Source organism: Maniola jurtina, chromosome 18, assembly GCF_905333055.1.
Source record: "Maniola jurtina chromosome 18, ilManJurt1.1, whole genome shotgun sequence".
In the NCBI taxonomy this organism is placed as follows: domain Eukaryota; kingdom Metazoa; phylum Arthropoda; class Insecta; order Lepidoptera; family Nymphalidae; genus Maniola; species Maniola jurtina.
The window spans coordinates 8,551,675-8,576,762 of record NC_060046.1 but is presented as its reverse complement, the minus strand read 5'-3'; the positions used below and the strand labels follow the sequence as shown (position 1 = coordinate 8,576,762).

General features: G+C 35.5%; 2 protein-coding genes across 2 annotated transcripts in view; one reads left to right on the top strand and one right to left on the bottom strand.

Moving 5' to 3' along the window:
* LOC123874445 (sodium channel protein para-like) overlaps positions 1-25,088 on the bottom strand; it is a 67,218-nt gene that overhangs the window by 21,896 nt on the left and 20,234 nt on the right. The window contains 13 exon segments of the mRNA XM_045919790.1: positions 21-185; positions 269-413; positions 494-551; positions 638-850; positions 1,142-1,233; positions 1,547-1,675; positions 2,565-2,770; positions 3,200-3,355; positions 4,926-4,958; positions 5,223-5,402; positions 6,357-6,460; positions 7,110-7,216; positions 9,349-9,477. Coding sequence (XP_045775746.1) covers positions 21-185; positions 269-413; positions 494-551; positions 638-850; positions 1,142-1,233; positions 1,547-1,675; positions 2,565-2,770; positions 3,200-3,355; positions 4,926-4,958; positions 5,223-5,369 — 1,344 coding nt within the window. The 5' untranslated portion in view covers positions 5,370-5,402; positions 6,357-6,460; positions 7,110-7,216; positions 9,349-9,477.
* LOC123874632 (cytochrome P450 6B1-like) lies at positions 11,280-13,212 on the top strand. Its single transcript, XM_045920122.1, has 3 exons — positions 11,280-12,107; positions 12,153-12,633; positions 13,037-13,212. The coding sequence occupies exons 1-3, from the start codon at positions 11,280-11,282 to the stop codon at positions 13,210-13,212; spliced, it is 1,485 nt and encodes a 494-aa protein (XP_045776078.1).

The window sequence follows — 25,088 nt, the reverse complement described above, 5'->3', positions numbered from 1 at the left end:
GAAAAGAATAGCTTTCATACCCTTAGAGCTTCCTCTTCAGCCTGTTCTTCCTCTTCGGCTTTCTTTTGCAACTCGTCGTATGACATGGCGACAATAGCCAAGATCAAATTGACGAGATAGAACGAGCCCAAGAATATGATCACCACGAAGAACAAAACGTGCCATGAACCCGCTGATCTTAGCACCTGAAAGAGAACACGATTATTCAAAACGATAACGCATTATTACGAAAAGGTAAGAATATTGTTGTACTGCTCCTAATACCAACCAATTGGTATAAATTTTCCCAATAGTCCTGGGTCATCAGTCTGAAAGCCGACAAAAAGGCCCATCCAAATGTATCAAAACTTGTGTAGCCATAGTTGGGATTCGGACCATACCCTTGCAAACACACGTAACCCGGTTCACATTGCCTGAAAATGAAAAAAAAAAAACAGCATTTGTATTAGGTAGATATTAATTATATAATTTAAATCTAAAGTTTGTGACTTACCCAGCGCCTGACGAATTTCCACAAAGAGGGTAGTCTCCATCTTCACCATACCAATTTGCTGAAATATAAATATAAAATATTTGTCAAAACTTTTACTCATAAAAATATAGATAGGTTTTTGCACATTCATATTCATAATCTTACTTTCATTTTGACAAAATCTCTCCCAGTTTTCGTCAGTAAGGTTTCCCCAGCTGCCGTCCTCTGGGAAGACTTTGACACATTTTTGTGTCAATACACCCATGTAAATCTGCAGGCCCATTAGTGCGAACACAGATAGCGAAAACATTGTCAATATTATTACATCCCGTAGATTTTTCACCGACTCTATTACGGCACCCACAATAGTCTTCAAGCCTGCGGGTCGTAATTTAATCATTGATCAATAGATGTAATAAATCTTCTATAGTAAAATCTATCTAAGATAATAATTTTTCACTCAACACTTTACAATAAATTGTACAAACACTCATACTTACTTCTGTTGTCTCATTTATCTTTAGCCTGGTTTAGCCTACTAGTAAAAGTTACTTAATTCATTCTTCTACTTTTAGAAAGCTCTTTATTACTGCCTACTTTCAACTTCTAAACATAATGTACGTAATGTTAATATTTCTATTGGTATATATAATTGGATAAACAATTTACCCGGTACGATGGCCACAGTCTTCAACGCTCGGAGAACTCTGAAGGTTCTTAGAGCGGCCAAGTTGCCGAGATCTATGCCCATCGTCACATAACTGCAACACACACCCACAACCACAACATCTAGATTAATAATCTCTAACTACATAACACTATCGATTAACTATAATAGTGTTTCCACAGCTTCTTACAAAAATTAACTTTCAGGAAGTAAGTTCTTTGACCATGATTTCTCATCCGACAATTTATAATATCAATTTATAAAACATACAATCCTCTAAGTATAAGTTTTTTCTATTATAAATTAACTATAAAATTATATATTTAAGTAGATAAGAACGAAAATCTACAATTTAACGGTTGTAACATCTTACTACATAAATATAATAAAATTGGTCTACTACTCACGCTAAAGCTATAACTACGAAGTCAAGCCAATTCCATGCATCTCTAAGGTATGTGAATGGCTGTAGTATGAAACCCCTGGCCATTACTTTCACCGCCGATTCAAAGGTGTAGATGCCGGTAAAGATAACTCTGTAAAAATTCACCTCCATTGTGGAACGCCGTTCAAAAAGTAGACAATAACGTCACAATACAATAATCTAGGGCTTTCAAGTCAAATAAAACATCTAAGTTTAGTTCATGAAGGGAAGATTAGGTAGCAAGAACAATACGATTCTCTAAATACACCTAGGAAAATAACTAATGAAATTGAAATACATACCTATGTATTTACAGTATTTTTTAAATTTGTAACAGGTAGGTAGTGTCGAAATAGAGAGATTTAAAAGAGATGGATTTCTAAATTGGAAAGGTCACTGCATCTCTGTGTCGTGGTTGATGATGTGTTGTTATAATAGTCTCTACAATCACTCGTTGCAACGCGAAACACACCAACATTTTTAATGAAAACTTACATAATGCAGATGATAAGTACCTTAACGATACTATTTTCGAAAAATATGTACCTATTAAAGAAATTCTAAATTGCACACAATTATTGTGAACTTGTGAAAACTTCGATTGCAGCCGACAAACTAATTTTGTTTATAACAATAACCTTCAGCCCAGATAAGTAAAATGTATTGTTTGAAATTCTAGTTCTATTATCAAGGAAATATTTTCAAACAAACATACTTATTTACTGTTAAAAAAATTGGCTTAACTGACCGTTATAACAAACTAGCCACTTAGTTATCTAACACTAAGTATCAAAATATAATTAATTCGATCATCTAAATCTTCGATACTTACGATATTTAGACAAATCGAAAACTAGTTGAATACTAAAAATTTTGAAACTAACGTGCATTCTACTAATGATCAGATGATATAAATTGGTAATCTTTTATATAAGTATTTACGTAATTCATTTAGAAATTTTAACTAAGTATAATTTAAAAAGTTCCAAATGAATACTTACTCAGTACTTTCGACTGTTGGAGTGGTAGGCATTATCATAAGTATACAGTTCACGAGGATAGTAGTTATAATGAACAGAGAGAACAGAGGATGCACTAATATGTATATTGCCACTCTTCTGATAGGATTGAATGGATCCAATATCCACAAGGCATCGGTCGCCGAAAATCTGAAGATATCTTTACCCTTGCTTATGACTACGAATGTCTGAAACAAGTAAAATCAATATCAATTCTACTAAAAACTATAATATTATGTATAAACAAGTCTAAATTAAAAATTTATAACACCCCCGACAAGTGAAGGTTACAGTAACTAGAAAAGAGCTGATAACTTAAAACGGCTGAATCCATTTTCTTAGATTATAGCTAAGAACACTCTCGATCAAGCCACTTTTCAAACAAAAAAAACTAAATTAAAATCGGTTCATTAGTTTAGGAGCTACGATGCCACAGACAGATACACAGATATACACGTTAAACTTATAACACCCCTCTTTTTGGGTCAGGGGTTAAAAAATATACACTACACTAGCGAAATAAGTGCGTAGATAGACTAATTAACTACGTAGTATGTATCACCTAATGAAACATCAAAGTGCAAAATGGCGCTATCAAATATGTAAATGGAACTTACGGTTTGATTGCTATAAAAAGGATCGATATCCTCGAGGGGTGTGGATGCAAGTTCGAGAGGGAAAGAGCCTTGCATGCGAACTGGCAGAGGCAAGCCCTGCTCCAGGGTCGCGTCTGGCTGCGGGCCCTCGTCCTCGTCCTCGTCATCGTACCGCACCTACATACATACATCGATTAATACGCCGTCTTTCCAGCATTGCAGTGGAGCGTGTACTGACAATTTCCTATAATAATGCAAAACGAAATATGCCTAACTTTTTAGTTTACATCCAACAATTCATCTAAATTCCATCTCCAGAAGTTTATTGCTGACTTATTTAGTAGAAACAAAAATAATTTGGCGATTGCCAATACACGCTACGTAGTTAGATGTCAAGTCGTGTGGTGTGTGTAAAGATTTGGGGGTCAGATTGTTGTTTTGTGGGATGCTGAAACGAAAAGTCATTTAATACTACTTGATTAAGGCATTATTGTAACAATACTGTTGGATCACATCATGTATTATTCTCTGATGTTCTAACTTCTTGGTGAAAGCTGGTAGAGAATTTACAAAATGTAATTGTGTTTTTTTTAGAGAATAGTACCTACTTTTGTTAACAGCAACGAGTATTATTACGGTGTCTGAGCATTGTTCGTGAGCGCATTTGAAGCAACTTGTTTTTTTTTTTTTAGTGCTGCTGTCGGTGTTATCATGATGCGATTTGGCAAAACTAGAAGCGATTGCAGAACGTTTCCCCCTATTGTGTTACCGTTTCGATGCCATTGATTTGGTTAAAGACATGATAAAAGTGATTACAATAAATCTTGGCTAAAGATAACGAAATAAAATTAGTCACGACTCACGAGTATTATGGCATACCAATTGCAGAGACAGTTTAGAGGTGTTCCTTTCCGTATTTAAGTGGTTCCAAGACAAAAATAAAGCTAGGCAATAATAAATGGTATCAAAATAGGGGGTCCTCCGTTCCTTGCGCTAAACCAGCTAGGTGATAACACCATGCTAGACCTAGATGACAGCAGCCGATGGATTTGCAAATATGAGCCAATCGTGTGCAATGCATGATGATGGTTAATGTTATGTGCTATATATTGTGTATTTCTTTTGTCCATTCATTTTGGGATTTTGTTAAACATTTACAGGATGACAATCACACTTTAGTAGGTTTTACTTTAGGAACAAATTATAAATAGGTGTCTATTTGATTGAGATGTAAGATTGTAGACAGTTTCACTAGGCTCATTTTATTAAAAGGGGACCATCTAAACACTCTTCTATTTCTAATTTTTGGAATCTAAGTATAACACTCGGGTAGATATTGTTTTTTAACATAGGGACATTAGCTGTTCTGTATTGTAGGTATTGATCGTTTCATCAAATCGATCGGAAATACCTTAACATTATTGAATGCAAATAAACATGATAAGCTTTCGTATTTAACTACTGAAAGTTTAACTGCAAGAGTTTTCTAAATGATTCAAACAGCTAAGCTTCGGGATATTTTCATACATTTACGACTTTGTTAACAAAGCGATGTGTTCAAAAATGCGATTAATATGCATAAATTAGAATGCAATGCAAGTTATCGCATTGACTACCGTCACGCCAATTAATTTTTATCAGTATTATCGACACTCAAAAACATAATTTTGAACCAGCGATAACTTGCTAATTATTTGTTCTAAAAACGAGCCGTAAAATGTAAAAAGGGGCAAGCAAACAATCTTACTTCTTTTTTCTTTTTCGTCCGCCCCAAATCGGCCTGGAATAGTTTAAATAAAAAATATCCGTCAGAGACTATTCCATTATAATTTAAAATAATCCTCTCTTTGAGTTCATTTTGGACGAAAGTTATGTAAAGTTCTGTGTTGGATATTTTATAGTATTTATTATTATGTTGGTATAAGCCTACAAGGTTGTAGAATTTTAAAGATTACAGATTGCTCCTTGGTTGAATGGCCAGCATTACACACTGCTGTGAGACAGAGCATACAGAAAATACTGGATATTGGGGTTCAGGTCTCACCTCTCCTTCCGCTCGTTTTTTCTCGAGTTCTTTTTGTTTGGCATGCTCCTCAGCTATACGGGCTTGGATAGCGGCCAATGACTCTCGGGTGAAGGGTCGGAACAAGCTGACTTCTTCCTCGCTGATCGAGTCCAAGTCCTCGGACATTGTCTATCGAACTCCCCCCGAGTGAACTGCCTACTGAAAAATATATCAAACACTAAGCATAATATTCATTATTTATAGTCATAATTGTATGGAAGTTATGGGTGTAAATAAATAAATACAAGTGTAAATTAAAAATTTATAACACCCCTGACAAGTGAAGGTTACAGTAACTAGAAAAAGAGATGATAACTTTCAAACGTCTGACCGATTTTCTTGGATTATAGCTAAGAACACTCTCGATCAAGCCACCTTTCAAACAAAAAAGACTAAATTAAAATCGGTTCATTAGTTTAGGAGATACGATGCCACAGAGAGATACTCAGATACACACGTCAAACTTAATATAACACCCCTGTTTTTGGGTAGGGGGTTAAATATAACATATTATTATTGATTATTCATTTTTTATTCTTGAGACTTAATAATGATCATTATTCATTACCGTTCCATCATTGAACCGGTTTGTATCACTGACGTGTGCTAGCAATAGCAAATAACTTGCAAGCAGTAGCAGTACCTGAACCATTCAATAGAATGGCTGAAGATATAGATAATTTTGTATGCGTAAAAAATAGGTTGCAGATAGTGAAAACAGCTCCAAATTATCACGTACCTACTTTAATTAAGGATTTACTTTAAAGTTTTTAATTCATTTCATATTGGATTAACCGGTAACGAGGAGGCGTGGGCGGATCGATTGGCAATTAGGCTGTTTTATATGGAAAAATTAAAATTATAACATAAAACTTCACTATACCGAAGTGTTTTCAGCGGCAATGATTCTCTCAAATTGTTATAGTTTTAGATTTACTTCACTAGTTTAATTTTAAATTAGTTTGTAACGATGGGGCTGGCACAACATATACCTCCAATGAATGCCCCTTAAAAATATATGAGAATAAAAAAATAAGTAGGTTGATATTTGCAGTTCTGAGGTTTATGGGATGAACATGGACTTATAATGCTCGGGATGAATAAAATAAATACCTGCTAACAGTGAATAGGCGGGTGAGTGTGGTAAGGAAAGCGCGCGCGGCAGTACACCCTGCGCCCGCGTGCTCCCGCCGACCACCTACGGGCGGAGCGCCCTTCTGCACATTACATCAAACACTTATTTTATGTAATATAAAATTAATAGTAATGAAAATTGAAAATTCAATATCAGAATACGTTAGTTTTTATTATTAGGCTATTTTTTTTAACCGCAAGTTTGGTAAACAAGAATACTGAAATATAAATTCAGCCAATTTATGGCAATATCTAATCACAAATTTCGCGCTAAGAAAGCTGGAGAAGGTTGGAGTTGTAAATACGAGGTAGAGAAGTGCCAGTAAAACTACAAGTTTTCTCAGCATTTTACACTTCAGATCCATGCCGCAGCCCGCATTACTTATTGTCCATAGCGTCAGGTTTCTTTAGGACTAGAGGAAAGAAAGCTTGTTCTATCTTGTGACGTTAACTTTACTGATGTACATGCTGTAGTACAATCTTACAATACATTACATGTATTATAGGGCCCGACATTGTATGTGCGGAAGCCACGGGAGCACATCCTGCAGAATGAGCCCAATGTGCGTCGTGCAAGAGAGGCACCGTCGCACGTTGTTTAGAGTTCCCGGCGCCTCTTAATATGCGTTGAGGGGGTTTTAGTGGGTAAAAACCCTCAAACCCCGATCTCTTCCCAAAGAGATCGGGTATCTTATGAATATTTCCTTCCCGTCAATAAAAAAAGGTAAGTACCTGTCGTCCACGAGAGCAGTGTGGCCGCGGCTACTAGAGAGATGAAAGTCACCACGTACTTGCTGATAGGGACAGCCAGCAAAGGAGCGAGATTTTTCATGTCCGACCTGAAACAATTATTGGTTTCCTCATAAAATTTAATTTAATAGTATTTATTATACCTGTGTTTCATTCAGGGACTGCTAAAGCCAAAATGGGGTGAAAATGTACCTAATCAAAGAAATATCTTTACTAAAAAAGGTCGAAAATAATATTCTATTATTAGGTATTAACTGTAGTAAGGTGATCGCGCGTATATTTTAGTAAACTTTAAACTAAAGCTATGAAAGTTCCAAACGCGCCTTGCTCTAAAAAGAAACCCACAACAATCTCCGCCGGTAGTTATTATTTTTATTCACCATTACCATCTCAAAACCTAATTCGCGCAATGATAAAAAAACAGCGAAGGATCTATAGTTTAAGAATTAATATGAATGTACTTATATAAAATGAAATAAAATAAAAATACCTTATAAAATATTGTCAAGTAACTATTGGTGACTAAATAGTACAGTTATCATTTTATAAAATCCAAAAAAAAAATGAATGAATACTGAGCACTTACAGACTGTCGAGAACACAATCTCCATCTCCACTAATTTTGTTGATGTATAAAGTGCAGACGCTACGCTCACAATTGGTTTAAATGGAACTACCGGTTAATCTCATCATCTGCGTCATTTAGGTATAATGTTGTGTTATTTAGGCAAGTAAAGGAAACGGCGAATTATCTTAGCAAATGTGTGCAAAAATGTCTGCTGAGTAATAGGTTCACTAATTTTATTTGCATGCGCGTGCGGAACAGATCAAAAAAGCAAGATAATATGTATTAGCGGCATTGTGGTGTATTGTGTACCTACATAAGAGGTCAAACGAAATCACAAAAGTCGTCTAGGTTTAAATTCCACCAGTTCGATTAGGCATCGTGTTATGCTTAGTTGGCGGCAAAGGATTATGATTATGCCTACAACATTAACTGAACTACATAAGGTTTCAACTCAATATATTGACTTATGCAGGAGTACCTAATGTTACAGAAGTAGGTAGGCACTGGTGCCAATAAACATTGTAAATTGATTTTGTGGGACAACTATAGAGGCAATAAAAGTACATACAAAGAAATAGTGAGAGCGAAGGATCTTTTAAGATTTGATATGAATGTATGTAAAATTTTAAAAAAAAACCTTTTTTTTTTTAAATATAGGTTACTATTTATAAAACTTACATAATTAAAAAAACATTAAATAAATATTGTTAGCTAAATAAATATTGGTAATTTAATAGAAGACTTTATTAGAATAGAGTTCATAATATACTATTCACGATGCTTTAAAACGCCAGTAGAATTTTATCTACAGGCGCGTAAATGAGAATGACACAGATCCCTGTGTAATTCTATTGTCAATTATTATGCTTAGGTATAAGTAGGTACTAGGACTTTGTCTGTGTTGGTGTTAGCTGGCGGGCGTGCTCTGCCTTTTTGGAGTGTTTTTTTTTTTGTTAAAACTGACTGGAAAGCGCTCTAAGGGGGTGCTGTGCGTATGTCGGCGAGCGCCGGCACAGACGGGGTCCATACTTGTATAGTTTCCCTAACTTGTTACAAATAACTACAAACTTGACATTGGCTAATCTTTGTAAAGCCAGACGAGAGAAGTAAAAAAAAAAAGTAGGTACTAGGTACCTACTAGGTAGGTATAATATGATTTGTTTTTGGCTTTCAATAACCGATACCATCATTATTGTAACTAATTAATTAAGGTATCTTATAATAATTTGGTATAGCACCTTTACCTATACTTAGGCCTCCTAAAGCACTTCTTCGGTATTGCTCATTCAGCCTTACGGTTACGGCCATGCCGCCTTGGCTAAAGATTTCGTGGTCCTGGAGGCACCCCTTCACGATGGGCGTTTACTATTATTACAAGTGTAAATAAAAAATTTATAACACCCCCGACAAGTGAAGGTTACAGTAACTAGAAAAGAGCTGATAACTTTCAAACGGCTGAACCGATTTTCTTGGATTATAGCTAAGAATACTCTCGATCAAGCCAACTTTCAAACAAAAAAAACTAAATTAAAATCGGTTCATTAGTTTAGGAGCTACGATGCCACTGACAGATACACAGATACACTCGTCAAACTTATAACACCCCTCTTTTTGGGTTGGGGGTTAAAAAGTGTAGTAGGTAACAATACGTACTGTAAAATAATGCAGTGTTGTGTGTCTAGAGGGCGCGCCGGGTGGTGGCCGCGTCGCGAGCAGGCCGCGCGCGCTCCTCTCTTCCGGCGAGATGCGCGCGCAACATCTGCGATACACCTTTAACTGCGCCTGGAATAAAAACAATAGGTATCCAATCACTTCATCGCTATCGTCAGAGTAATGCATATGGGGATGATATGGGGAATCTCGAGTGAAACGAAGTTTTCTAACAAGTGTCAACCATAGCGATACTTAGGCAGTTTTTGTTGGAGAAAAATAATTAATTGATTTCGTCAAATTTGTATAAGTGTCAGTCAGAAAAGGCAAGTATTAGTAAAATATTTTTAAAGAATTATTGGAATGTCCCCCCAAAACCTACGCTTAGAGCTTATCCGAGAGTATTAATCTAAAATACTAGTGGCAAAATAAATTTTTCAATTAGAGCGCGATTGCTATCGCAAGTCGCAACATCTGTTTATCCAGTTCCAAAGTAAATAATCACCCTGAATCTCAGAAGGAGACTGCCCTAAAACCTTCAAAACACCAGTATGCAAATTCATGTTGTTGGCCTCCTAACAACAGATCGTATAACAACGAATGAGCCAAATATCGATTTCATTAAACTACCTTATAACATATCTATGCCTTATACAAAAAATTACACCTGCTTTACAAATAAAACAATCATGAGAGCAGTCACACATTGGCAGCAAAAGCAGTCAAGGCAAGTTCGGACTACTTTAGTATTTTAGTAGAGTAGCGAGTAATTTAGATGTTTAGTAGCTAAAAGATAAAGATGAAAACTGAAACCCGACTGCGATCGTTTTAATAAACGCTGATATATTAGAGTAAAATTGTTTTTCATTGTCAAATGTCAAATTGTTGAATGTACATTTATATTCATGACCTCAAAATTTTCTCCTCTTTCATATTTTGACATCTCACTCGATACAATAGCAAAAAAAATTTTTGGAGACTTTCACTTTTTTTTATGTCACATCCGTTAGGTCAATTTTTTTCGTATAAAATATAGCCTATGTCACCCGGACCTTTACAACGAATCAATTGACACCTCATTCATCAAAATTAGGCCCAGTAATTTAGGCACTACGGTGTAATACACAGAATCTGGATACAATCATAGTATACATACGAGTACATCGTTTTGACTTTGTCGTAGTCGGGTAAAAATACTCACTCGACTAAAGGTCGCTGCATACGTAACGTGTTTTTCCCGTCCCGGACGGGACGGAAGGATTTCTCGAACTACTATTGGACAACTGGAACGCCCCGCCCCGTCCGTTTTCTAGTTGTCCAATAGTACTTCGATAAGTTTTGTCCCGTCCCGTCCGGGACGGGAAAAACACGTTACGTATGCAGCGACCTTAATACGAAAGGTTCGGATTTTTTAGCCGTTGAACCAGTGAGCAGTGACGCATGGTGGGGGGCGCTACTTGCCCAAAAAAATAAAATGGATCGACTCGACTGAATAATTTACTGATGTACTCAACAAAATTTTTGGTGTTGGTACATTAAGTTACTAAATTACTCGCTACTCGACCAAAATACTAATGTAGTAGCCTAGGCTTAATCCTTGAACAACTGACTGCTCGAGCGGCGCAGTCGTCAAGTCGTCAGTTACTCTCGGACCAAACGCAGTTTAGTACTTAGTAGGTAAATATTTTGTTTCTACGCCATGGTTTCATGGTTTTTATCATACGAGTATATAATTAATAAGGAATTCAGTTTTTTATCCGCTGTTATTTACATACCGAGTTAATTAAGCTACTATCGGCGGTGTGCATAAAATTATTACTGTATTGGTTCTAAATAAAATGTTCGATAATTTATATCTTCACAGTCAAACGTTCACTCCACACGTTTTCGGTAATTTAATTGCATTATATATTTTAAAAAAAAACTGTGTAAAAATGTTCGTTATTTACACGTTGGTCTCATTTGTGATATTTATCTATTTTGCCTACTATTATTTTACAAGATCTTTCAAATACTGGCAATCGAGAAATATTCCAGGTCCACAACCAGTACCATTTTTCGGTAATTTTAAAGAATATGCTCTAAGAAAATCTACTGCTCCAAGTATACATAAACAAATTTACGATGACTACCCAAACGAGAAGGTTGTCGGTTTTTATAGAATGACTAGACCTAGCTTGCTAATAAGAGATTTGGATGTAGTTAAGAATGTTTTGATAAAAGATTTCGAATATTTCGAAGATCGCGGTATTGATTTCAGTGTAGAACATTTGGGAGCTAATCTCTTTCATGCTGATGCAAAAATCTGGCGGCCACTAAGGAATCGTTTTTCACCTTTGTTTACAATCGGTAAATTAAAAAATATGATCCCCTTGATTAATGAAAGAGCAGACTTATTTATTAACCACGTGAAGAACATAACAGAAAAAAAGGGCGACCAGGAAATATACACACTCGTGAAAAAATTTACAGTATCTTCTATTATGGCTTGTGCTTTTGGAGTTGACATCAATGAAGATAGTGGAAAACTTATACAAAAAATGAATGAAATTGATCATTTGACTTTTTCTAGAAATATTAGCGTAGAATTGGATTTATTTCATCCTGGTATACTAAAGAAATTAAATTCCTCAATATTTCAAAAAGGAATTAGTAAATTTTTTCTTAAATTGATCAATGATGTTTTACAAGCGAGAAATGGTGTACCCTCTACCAGAAATGATTTAATTGATTTAGTTTTGGAACTAAAGAATAAAGGTAATGTATTAAAAATAAAAAAAGCAGATGACGTAGGTTGTGTAGATGAGTATGTAAAATTGACCAACGAAGTAATAGCTGCGCAAGCATTTATCTTTTATGTAGCTGGATACGAAACCAGTGCGATTACTATGGCGTTCATGTTATACGAGCTAGCCATGAACCCTCCTATGCAAGAAAAAATAATTGCAGAAGTTGATGAAGTTTTAAGCCGACATGACGGCAAGATAACTTATGACATAATTAGTGAACTGTCTTATATGGACAAAGTATTTAACGAAACTCTTCGAAAATACCCGCTATCAGCTGATATAGTACGGCGTGCAAAATCTAATTACAATATACGTGGCACAGACATAACTATCGAAAAGGGGATATCTATACTGGTACCTGTATTAGGCATTAGTCACGACGAAAAGTATTATCCTAATCCCAAGAAATTTGATCCAGAAAGATTTTCCCCCGAAAATGAAAGTAAAAGACATCCTTGTGCTTTTATTCCTTTTGGCGCTGGTCCTCGCCAATGCATTGGTAAGTAATTTGGCAACATACATTTTTTTTTAATTTATGGACTTAGCACTTTTCCTAAATTGAATCTGCGAGCAAACCTGATGGCAAATAATGATGCAGCCTAAGATGGAGCGCGCGCGATGTTAAAAATGGAGGGGAAAACTGAAGCTTCCATATCCTAGTGGTTCGAATCAGAAACGAGGTATCAATCGCTTTGAAGTAAGTACGTTTCCGTGGAATTTTGACTGTGTACGTAAGTACAAATACATAAAATAACATTCTACGTACAACGTATCTACAATGTGATTTCAACTAAACAAATAACTGAAATAAACTAGAAATATAATTTTTCTTTTGTTTCAACTGGATGTTTTGTTAAAGTCTTTAGTATGTGCATGTTATAAATACAGCAAAATTGTTTCAGGTAAGCTTTTTGGCATAATTCAGAGCCGCGTATGTATGCTAAAATTTTTCTCAAATTTCCGCGTTGAGGTATCCAAGAACACGCCAACCACCATCATTTTTGACCCACAGCGCGTAGTTAATGTACCAAAGGGAGGAATACAGCTAAATATTCTTCCAAGAAAATTCGCAGAGTGATTCTGTAATTAAATTCATAGTTAAAATAAATATTTTACAATAAGTGTGAAAAGAATAAGAAAGCTTAGTAAATGATAAAAAGTATAAGGTCAAATATTACGTCGTTGATTAAATGTAAGAAGACATAAAATATTATATAGGTTCTGTGTCAACGAAAAACAACCATCAAATTGCAATTAGTTTTTATATATTAATATTAATTGTAGTATAATATTACAAATAACAGTTTTGCAAGACATAGCAAAATCAGCATATCTCTTCAATGGAGGACTTGAGGATGACACTGCAAAGTGTAGGTACACCAGCTTGTACTATATAATGTATTGTGGAACTTCAAATTGTTGTGTGGTTTAGCGGCGAAATTAAAATTTTAGTTGTTTAAGTAACAGCAAAATTTTAAACTAAGGGCTCATATTCGGAGCTTTGTAGTTTGTGTGCCAAAATATTGAAAACCGGGTCAGGTTGGAAGCATAATATCGCGTGGTTAAGCTCGATCGTTATCGATTTAATATGCTGTCAGTTCTGATGGGCAATTTTAACTGTCAATTCATTCACTCAGTACTTTTGAAAAGTTGGTGCTGACCTGACAGGAGTCCAAACTCGATCGAAAACCAACTCTCTTTATATGTGATGATTGAAACCATTGGGTATTTCACTTATAGGTATCTAATGTAGGTATTTGTTTGTTGGACCGATGATCTCCAGAAGGTAAAAGACAGCGGGTTGATCGGGAAGGCTGAGGACTGTGTTTGGTGGTGTGCTCTTGAAAAGGCTTATATCCAGGAGTGAACGCATGCAATCTGATAGAAGTAGGTATTCAATGTATTTCTTGCATTTGATTGGTTTTTGTCAGCACTTCACGACTGTAAAATGTTCTTCGTAATTAAACTACATTTTACACTATATTGTACCTAAAATAGTCTCTTTAACGTACTCTGTCCCTCTGCTATCTCCAGAGGTGACCCAGTATCACACTGATACTCGGTCATTTTAACTTCTGCATTGTTGCATGTTTCCATTCAATCGGTAGTTACTTTCATTGACGTTACGTTGTGTTATAATAGACATATAATATCGAAAGCGGACAATGCCAGACAAGTTGACGCGCCGACCGATCGTCACTGCTGCGTGAACAGAGAAAATCTCAGGCAACAAGGAGAAAACAAATAAGTACTTAATGAAAATTCTAACAGAACTCGTGTAACGATTTTTGAACATAACCGTGCATATTCCAGAAAACAACACTTTACTAATCAAAAAATGTTGTTATGGGCAATTAGGCATTATTTTAAGATATTTTTTGGAGGATTTCCCTTATTTTAGTAATTTTATAATAAGTACCTGTAATGTAAACGACCTGCGCAGATGAGGGATTATTGTACGCGAAAGACAAAAATGGGTCAATAAAAACTGTAACATAACGCACACGATGGACTAATAGCAGGTACGGCAAAACACCATAGTAAAGGATGAGGGACTTTTGTCTTCCGCGGACAAAAGTCCCTCGTCAGTGCAGACCCAAAATTCCAAAATTTTACCAGTTAAATCCATTCTATGAAATTGGTTGAAAAAAATGCTAAAGCCTAGCTATAGTGCATAGTGTTGAAAACATTGCATTTTTATAAACTGTACATGAGTTACGATTATGCTTTCACTTATTGAATATTAGGTACATGAAAAAATTATTGACTCCCGTCATAAATGCAATTTAACGACCCTTTTCGGCGTCTTGATATTTTAAGTACTTTGATGTTGATCTAATTCTGCTCGTTTCGCAACAGAGTTCGTTATTCTGCCAGTCGTATATCTCTTTAACAGTCTTACTTTGACCGTTTTGCGTTACATCAAGCGGAAAATAGCAGTACTTACATAAACGTTACTTACACCATTTTTCTTAGAAGTTTGAATCGACGTTTGGCAATCTCCATATTCGCAACAAATGTGTAATAGTCTAATAACACTCAATACGGTAGCATACTTAGTTTTTCTACTTCTCTATGGCACACATCTGAGTTACCAGATGCCCCAACTGTAGTTTTCAGTGACTGCCTTATTTCTGTTTTTGCGAACATCACTGGCGTATGATAAAGTATAATTATCTGATACTCTCACTGGTGGCTAAAATTTTGCGGGTTATCTTAGCGCGCTTCCAGTAGGAATTATAGTAGGTAGGTAGTTGGGTACCTCTATGATTGTGTAACTTTATTTTGAACTAGCTGTTAAGCGTGTAACTTTTACAAAGCTGTTCTATATTTCACCTACCAAATCTTACTAATTTCCCCCCTAAGATATATATTTTCCGCAATAAATCAACATTTATCCCTTCTCCAGAAGTACCTAAGCCTTTCATCAAGACTGACGCAGCGGTTGATGACGACACCAAAACCTGCGATTCATGACACTGACAGTGAAATCGCCTGATTCATCGCTATGCCAGAGTGAACGAATGGCTAGGCTCGGTAACTCGGTCACAAAATAGACCGGTACGGCTCTATCCAATGTTTTGCCTACTTGCCATTGCAGGTCACTCAATATTGTTTGTATTGCGGACAATTGATTCTCACTATTCGAATAAAAAGTAAAAGGAAATTAAACTCTTGTAGATGTCCAGTCGAAGATTTATCATACGCTCTCGTAATAGGTATAGGCAGGTAATTATTACAAAACACAAAAAACATTTTACCTAGTTTAGTTAGGTGGGTGGACATGTAAGTAGGTACCTACTACCTACCTAATTAAATATGCTACTTATCTACTTATCAGTTCTATTATAATATTCATTACCTACTTAGTTAAAACTATTTAAGTTTCATGGTCTTAATCGAGGTTTTGTTTTCTTTTGTTCGCTTATTTTTGTGATTGAAATAAATAGTAATTTAGTTATATTTTTTTGAAAAGAGGTGCAGTTAGTGTTTATTAAAAATTAAAGAAAGCTCACGAGCGTGCTTACTACGACATACATCGCGTAGATGAAACTGGGTCACTGAAAACTAGAAGCTGTTCTTATCATTTAGGTATGTTAAGAAAACGATCATTAACATCATTTAAATAAAATATTATTTTAATTCAACAGATACATTTATAAGTATAAAGTAAAATAAGCTTATATGCCCGCGACTTTATCCACGTGGACTACACATACCTAATATCAAATCCCTTTTTTTAATCCCTTACGGGTTCCATTTTTAAAAATTGCTTCTAATAATAGTGCAGTCAGTCAGTCAACTTTTCCTTTCATATATTTAGATAATATTATTATAATGATAATAAAAGTGTGTAATAGGTATCAAGGTATTGTATGGGCTAATATTTTCAAAATAAACGTGTTATAAAATCTTAATTGTTATTATCGTCGAGTTCCTTCCTACTTTACTTGTCCAAATTCAACGTTTGTAAATGAAAAGTAAGTAAATCAAATATATTTATTATTTTATGTAACTTCTTTTTTCACTACTGAGCACTATATTGTGAAGATATTAAGATTGTGATGGAGAACTCTCCCTCATGCAGTTTTCCTTGCGATATTTGGTTTTGCGGTTGAAGCGTGAGATATTTAATTCTTTAAAACTCATTATAACTCCAAAAATTAAGAGGTGCATGCCGGGGATTGAACCCCGGACTCCCCGGCTAGGTCTTAAACACTAGGCTATAACTGCTTCCATATATTAATGTACCTACTGTTAGGTGAAATTTGTTGATAGTGCGAGGCCTAGCACCCTCTTGACGTTCTTCAAGAGTCTATGGTATCGGGGGACTCTACACTCTCTGGTGATGCGTAGAATGGCGAGTAGTCGTTGTGCTCTATTTGTAACTTGATAAAATAAGAAAACAGGCAAATAAAAGTATATCAAAGTACATATAAGTGTTTTAACTCTATTACTACCTATAAAACAATTCGTTCAGATCATCGATGTTTCAGATTTAAAACCCTTGTTCATAACACAAAATATATTAATATGCCTTTATCTGCATGTACCTATGTCAAATAGTTTTCAGCTCCCATTCGACTTGCTTAGCTAGGTACCTAGTTGGTAAATTAAACTTGATAAAATACCTAAACTGAATAGTATAATTTCAGTATATAGATACATACGTCGTTATAGTAACAGAGCAAATATGTTACTATGAAGTTAGCCTCACAAAAGCTGGGCATACATAATAAGTATATCTACCTATTTATGCTTCACCTGCTTCAATAACTAAAATCACAAACAACAAATCCTTGGAGTTTGGATATATTATTGCCTGCCCTAGTTAAGCATAAAATTGATATAGTATCTACATTGCATAGGTATTACAGAGGTGATGAATTTCTCAAGTTAATTTACCTATTAATATAGCTATTATTTTAGTTTAATTAATTTTGTATTTTGTTTAGGTATCGCTTCTTCGGGAGTTCTTTTAAGCTGTGAAACACAATACTTTCAGGCAAATTATCTTGGTTATTACTTGCTAAGATAGCAGGTTTTAGTCATGTGGTAATCCGAAGGTAAGCTTCCAATACAGTATCGGTGGCCGCCTAGCGCCGCAGCGCTGTTGCCCGCAGTCACTGTGTTTGACAGCGCATGCGCTAACCTCTGTCTGTGCCCTATAGCCTGGCCTTTATGTAACTTTTTTTTAATTTGTATATCAATAAACACTCATCTTCGTACTGTTCGTGTGTTATGGTAAGTTTCACATATAAAATATAATTTTGAAATTTTTGATAAAGACAGGTGTCGATTCGAGTGTAACGTAAGGGTAAGAATAAGAAATCAGCTGCTTTTGAACTGAAGAAAAAGGGGTATGACCATTGACCCCTTTGAAGGGGGGTGACCACTTGGTCACCGTTTGAAAACGGAATACGATTAGACACAAGAGTTAAAGCACTTTTCTTATAATTCGGAAAATTCAATTTGCTTTTCAGTTGTTTTTTTGTGAAAGCCTGTATTTTGGCAGCATCTAACGGCCCGTTCACACATGGGAGTCCGTTTTACTGGTACGTTTTTAACGAATACGTCATAAATTTATGCTCTGTTCACACATAGGCACCGTATAACGTTCAACGGATCCGTCATTACTGGATGCGATGTGTGAACAGAAAACTCGCAGTATACCGCCGCTATTCTACAAGGATGGACGCTGTCGTGTTGTATTGTACGCACACAGTATCTATCCGTTAAAATTCTACGTATCCGTATATTTCCGTTCCGTCCGTCCAGTATTCGATGACAAAACGGAATGTAATTTTTTTACGGAACGATATTTTTTACTGTATACAGAATACTGTGCCATGTGTGAAGTCGCTCATACAACTAAGTACGCCATTGACGAAAAAAAAACGTATACGATAAAACGGAACAGTAAAACGGAGACATGTGTGAACCGGCCGTTAGTCTGAGGATTTCCTGCCGTAAATGTACATAAATAAAAATGAATCACCGAAATGTATGTACGCCCATAATTTCCGAACGACTGCACCAAATGGGAGAATTCATTTTTTTTTTGTTTTTGTAATTGTCAGGACAAGGTTTGTATGAAAGAATTTTTTATGAATATTCACGGGAAAAGACAGTATCCGTGGGACGCGGACGAAGTCGCGGGCAACAGCTAGTGAACAGCTATTAACAGTTGGTAAGTATGGGTACCCACGTGATAATTTTCATGGATGTACCTATTTTATCTACTCGTAATTAAAGCAACGTGAGGGCGGGCGGGCGCATTTCATTTTCCATGCGATGTAATTAGGTATACCTGAGCTTTATAACCTTAAGTTTAATCTTTACTTTGAGCTTATGTACGTAAGTAGCATAGCTTTACCTATTCATTTATCACTGTTAACATTTAACACAAATGTTAAACAGAAGGTAAATACTAGTACCGTTTGAAGCCCTCGTAGTTTTAATTTAAGGTGTACGTAATTAATTAATACCATTACACCTTACAAATTCGACAATTGACGATCAAAAAAAATACAATGGTACCCAATTTGAATACCTAAATAATTCACTTTGAATAATTCTAAACTGGTATTACTTAGCGGCTGAGTGCTTATTTGCATTTATTGAATCAATTTTTAAAAAATATATGGAGAAATAAACCTTTAGAAAGAAAAAGCGGTTTCATAGAGCGTTGTCTCCGTCGTTGAGACCGACAAAACGTCACATAGGTATGAGTGACAGAGACAACGCTGTACTAAATCGAAATCTCTTTCTAAAGGTCGATGTCAACATGAATAAACCTATATAACCCACTAGCTCTAGTGCTTATGCGTAGAGGTACTGTAGCATATATAAGACGATTTGTCTAAAGAAGCTAGCCAGCTGCCAAGTCCTTGCCAGACAGGACGGCGGCGGTCGTCCCCAGCGGCGCGACATGGAACAATATTATTTATCAAAAAGCAACGCTACTCCTCCTCTCGAGGGCGGGAAGTGCACGCAACGTCAGCCAAAGTGCTGGTTACCGAACCACTTGGTCAAAAATACGTAAATGGATCATCAAAGTTTGCCTGAATGTATCTTATTCTATTTCCTATGTAGTAGATACGTCGTGACTTTCTCAATTCGTTTTAATTTTTAACCCCCGACCCAAAAAGAGGGGTGTTATAAGTTTGACGTGTGTATCTGTGTATCTGTCTGTGGTACCGTAGCTCCTAAATTTAGCTCAGCTCCGAACTGATTTTAATTTAGTTTTTGTTTTGTTTGAAAGGTGGCTTGATCGAGAGTGTTCTTAGCTACAATCCAAGAAAATCGGTTCAGCCGTTTGAAAGTTAATCAGCTCTTTTCTAGTTATTACTGTAACCTCCACTTGTCGGGGTGTTATAAATTTTTCATTTTAATTTTATGTACTGTATTTGCATGAAATGCAGAACTTTTGCATCAGTTAAAAGCAATGTCTACTCTTAGGCATGTCGCTCTACATTATTTAGGACTAACTGTAACTGTGCCCTATTTAACTGAAAGGGGACTAACCGCTTTATGGGTGTTCTCTAGTAAATTTATAAACTGTAAGTTGTGTCTGTTTTTGCGTGGGAGAGGCTTCAGCCGTGGTTCGTTGCCGGCTAAATACGAAACTACGAGAAAAACGATTACGGATTTGGGCTTAATAAAAATGTCATGTCCCCATATCCAAATTTTGTGACGACCTCCCTGGTGCAGTGGTAAGCGCTGTGGTCTTATTAGTGGGAGGTCTCGGGTTCGATTACCGGCAGAAGTTTAAACTTTAACGTTTTAACGTTGCTAAGTCTATGCTCCATAGGTGTATCTGTGTTACCAAGAACAAAATCTTCTCCATATACGCCTACGATATAACCGGTCAAACATTTTCACTATATACTTATTCGTACTTACATATGTAATTGTCTGGGTTGTTAGTAGATATTGTTTTACTAAACTCTGCACATACTGTGTTTTCTATGAATAAGAGGATTCATGCGCATTAACCTTAGCTCGCGAAAGCGTAACTTCAGATCACTTCACTTGCCTACTCATGCTTCGTTGCATTTAAGAATATCGGATATGGAAATAACATCTATTTCTATAACATCTATTTTTAACCAACAAAACCACAAAAAATACGCTTTCGCATTTAATATGGATAGTGATAAATTAGAAAAATATAATGGTATAATTTATACTAGATAAATAAACATACAATACTAGACAAAAATATACATAACATAATAGATAAATAATAGGGGTTAAAGTATGAAATTGCCGTTTTATTGTAATAGGTACTTCGAATTGACATAGAACCTTCATGGTTTGAGATTTTTGAGTGAAACTTTTTTCATAAGGTACCTATGTAGTTCTTCTTTTAAAAATGTGCAACATTTCATAATATAATAGTGAATTATTAAAACTTTATGAAGGTAGAGATGTAATTTTTGATGGAAATGTAGTAAATTCATTTATATGCAAAACCTAAAAAGCTCAAAAGGAAGACACGATCCAGCTACTCAAGAGATTATGAAATAAAAACTCGATATGCCTCTCTCTCTACTCTCGATACCCCAAGAAGAAAATTTTAAAGTACGTACCTACTTAGTCAAAATGAAAATCTGTATGGATGTAGATAAGTAGGTACCTACCAGGTTCTTTGATTACTACTAATCACCGACTCTACAGTCGGTGTGATTATTTTGTTATATTACACTTATTTCAAAAGAATAAGACAGCATAAACTCTCAGTCGGCTTAATTTCTTCCTACATTTTTACAGAAATCTGGAAAACCACATACACAGGTACTACACGGATATTCAAGTGTACAAAATTTGTGTTTGAATGGTTAATATTCAAATGAGAACCTACGGTTGTTTGGAGTTCGCTACGAAGTTACATTGTACCTGCAAAAAAAGAAAAATGAGCTCCGACTTCTAACCTACCGTTACGACAAGATCAACAAGGGTTCACTAAACCGTACATACATCGCTGAATGAATACATTGACATTATACCAAAAGACGGTCTGAGCCCTCTCTCTTAGGAGAGGATTTTCATCTGAATTCAAACTTTTTCTTAGACGGTACAATAGATGTCCTCAGTATTTATTCATTGTGTAGCCCGGCGCTTGTACAAACACAATTTTACTCTGTTTCACAAGAACAACCTTATATTATTACGCGCGTGAAGGAATAGAAGACGTGATCCTATTTTCTAGCGTTGATATTAAATGAAATGGGAGCTATATAACTAGTTTCCGAAGAGTGAAGACCTTCTTCAGTTTCACATGAACTTAAATAATTATTTTCGATAGCTAATTTAAATAGGTAGCTTCAATAGCTTAATGTGTGGAATGAAATCCGAAAGACAGTAGGTATGTTCAAATTTTATCTCTCTCTTGGACTGATTGGATTTTGTTATAGGTACTATCTACATTTCTCCTCTTTCAAGAATTCAAGTATAATTTTTTTTGAATTAGACCTAGTTATATCACGATCCAATTACCCAAAATTTTTCATGTAGATTTGCCTTTAAGTTACCACCCCACCATCCACTAACTGTATAAGTAATACAAATATCTATCTATCGAGATTTATTTTATTCCTTTTTTGTAGAAGATAAGGTTTGTAGGACCACGACTAAATGTGTGAACTAAACTCAACTTTTCTAGATAGCTTGTTAAATTCAAAATGTCACTTTAGATAATAATTAAAAGTATCCGGCTACATTAAAGTCAGTTAACAAGAGAATGTTTTGAGCACTTGAGCACGACTCACGTTTCCATTAAAAGGCAAAAACTGCAATTTGGCTTCGACTACAAAAGTTTCAATACAAAAATGGCACTAGAGAAGCTCTCGAAACATTTAAATATTTTGGACATGACATATCAAAAAAACCGGCCAAGTGCGAGTCAGACTCGCGCACTGAGGGTTCCGTACTCGGGTATTTTTTCCAACATTTTGCACGATAAATCAAAAACTATTATACATCAAAATAAATAAAAATCCGTTTTAGAATATACAAGTAAAGCCCTTTCATATGAAACCCCACTTGGTATAGTTATCTTACTTTGAAAATTGAAATACATTTTAATTTTTTTTAAATGATGTAATCACAAATTCGCAGTTCTCAGATTTATTCCTGTACTTGTGCTATAAGACCTACCTACCTATCTTCCAAATTTCATGATTCTAGATCAACGGGAAGTACCCTATAGGTTTTACGATACCTACCTACCTACGCATAGTCTGATTTATCTAATAATAATTGATTAATCAGATAAACAACTTTTAAACTACTTCCGAGAGATTTTCTTTGAACTCATAATAATTATAAGAAGTTTGCCCGCAGTTCGCTTTCATAATTTGAAGCATTTATAGCCCCGAGCTTTATCAGATTTTCATTTCTCTCCGTTTTAGGTAACTTCCTTTTCCAGAGTACCAGAAAAGGGTTGTCTGTAAAAGGTTAGAGTAGGTTTTTAGTAAGTCTGCAGCCTCTGTAGGTTGGACAATATGATTAATAAGATGCTGTGATAAAATTATTGTATCATCTATCAGGAACCTTATTAGTCTGCGTAACACATCTCCGCTCCGCTCCGCTTCAGTAGACAGTAACCCTGACAAAATACATTAATTTAAAATTCAATACGTTATACTTACATACTGATTTAGTCACGCTCTGAGATGACAAAGAGAAAAATCTAAAGCTCGTATATCATTACTTTACTAAAAATGCTACGGCGTAGAACCTACCTACGTATAAAAAACATAATAGTTTATGCTAAAAGCTTTTAGTACAGCTTCTATGTTTTCTCATTGTAATTTTGCGACATTTCCATCCAATCCGAGAGGTCACAAGTCCATTTTGAAGAATTTCGTGTTTTTATACATTTGTATTTATTGTCGAAAATTGGCTAAAAAATACAATAAAGATTTTATAATACTTACTAGATGATACCCGTGACTTCGTCCGCGTGGATTTAAGTTTTTTGAAATCCCGTGGGAACTCTTTGACTTTCCGGGATAAAAAGTAGCCTATGTGCTAATCCTGGATATTATCTATCTCCATTCCAAATTTCAGCCAAATCCGTCCAGTAGTTTTTGCGTGAAGGAGTAACAAACATACACACACACATACAAACTTTCACCTTTATAATATTAAGTGTGATTTATAAAAAATATTTTTTTTAGCTCTCACTTTCACGTTTAGACTTCAGTAACAAGTTACTTAGAGGCAAGTGTACAGCTCTTAAACTTAATTTTTATAAAATGGCTGTGACACACAGATAGATGGACGGACGGATTGAACGAAACCCTGAAAAGGTGCAGTGTATCTGTATATCTATAGTTCTGGAAACAAGAGCCTTAAGGTGACCGCAGCATTTTATATCGATCGTGAATTTCGTGACTTGTGACGGCATAATTTGTTATTCACAAAGTGTTTCTTAAATTAGAAATACTATTGTACCGAGCCAACTCGATTTACCTTCTTTCTGCACACTTAACCTACAATTTCAAAACGTCTGAAAGGTGCGGTTTTATTTTCGCCACTTAACTGTACATGTCTTTAAAACTGTCATTTTCGCCACTAAACTGCGATCGATTTATATTAGCAGTGAATTCCTAAAATTTAACAAAACATATTTACCTACTTCTGTCTCCATCACGTAAGAAACACAAACTTCTTGCGCAGATGAAAAATTCTTGAAAATTTAAATGTCGCTCAGGTCCATTTTATTTCTTGGTTGAAACTGGTGCTTTATGTATGGAAATAAAGGTCAATATGCTGTATAAAATTGTAGAACTTCACTACGATTCGCTAAATGTTGTAGCTAATAACAAATATTGAATAAAAATAAATCAAAAACTTAATTCCTATAGTCAACATTAAACACATTGATATTATTTATGGCTTTATTATTTTTTATTCAATTAAACTTTTACAAGTACTTTTGAATCATTAAATACATTTAACACTGGTTCGGAATACCTTTCCTACCGAGAAGGACCGACAAGAAACTCAACAGTTGCTCTTGTCAAATATTTGATTAATATTTGATTATAAGGTTCGAAAGTGAAGACCTTAAAGGTCTCCGCACACATATGGGATAGGAAAGGGATCGTAACCGTAACGCCTTTCGCCTCGCTGTCAACCAGGCGTCAACCTACCGTATGCACATAACGAAAGCGTATCAGCAGCGCCTGTACGTCAACTCGGCTACGGCTAGGCGACACCGCGCTTACGCCTCGCCGCCCGCTGGCTGACCTGGTTGGCACCAGATCAGTTTGAATCCAAACGTTAAGTGTAGCGCACGGTTATGTCTTGGTTTACAATAATCGAAATGCCATCGAATGTTTAATGAAGGAAACACCCTTGTCAACACTCGTAACATAAATGCAAACAACGGATGTGTCACTTAACGTAATATTAACTCGGCGTACAGCAAAATGTCACAGT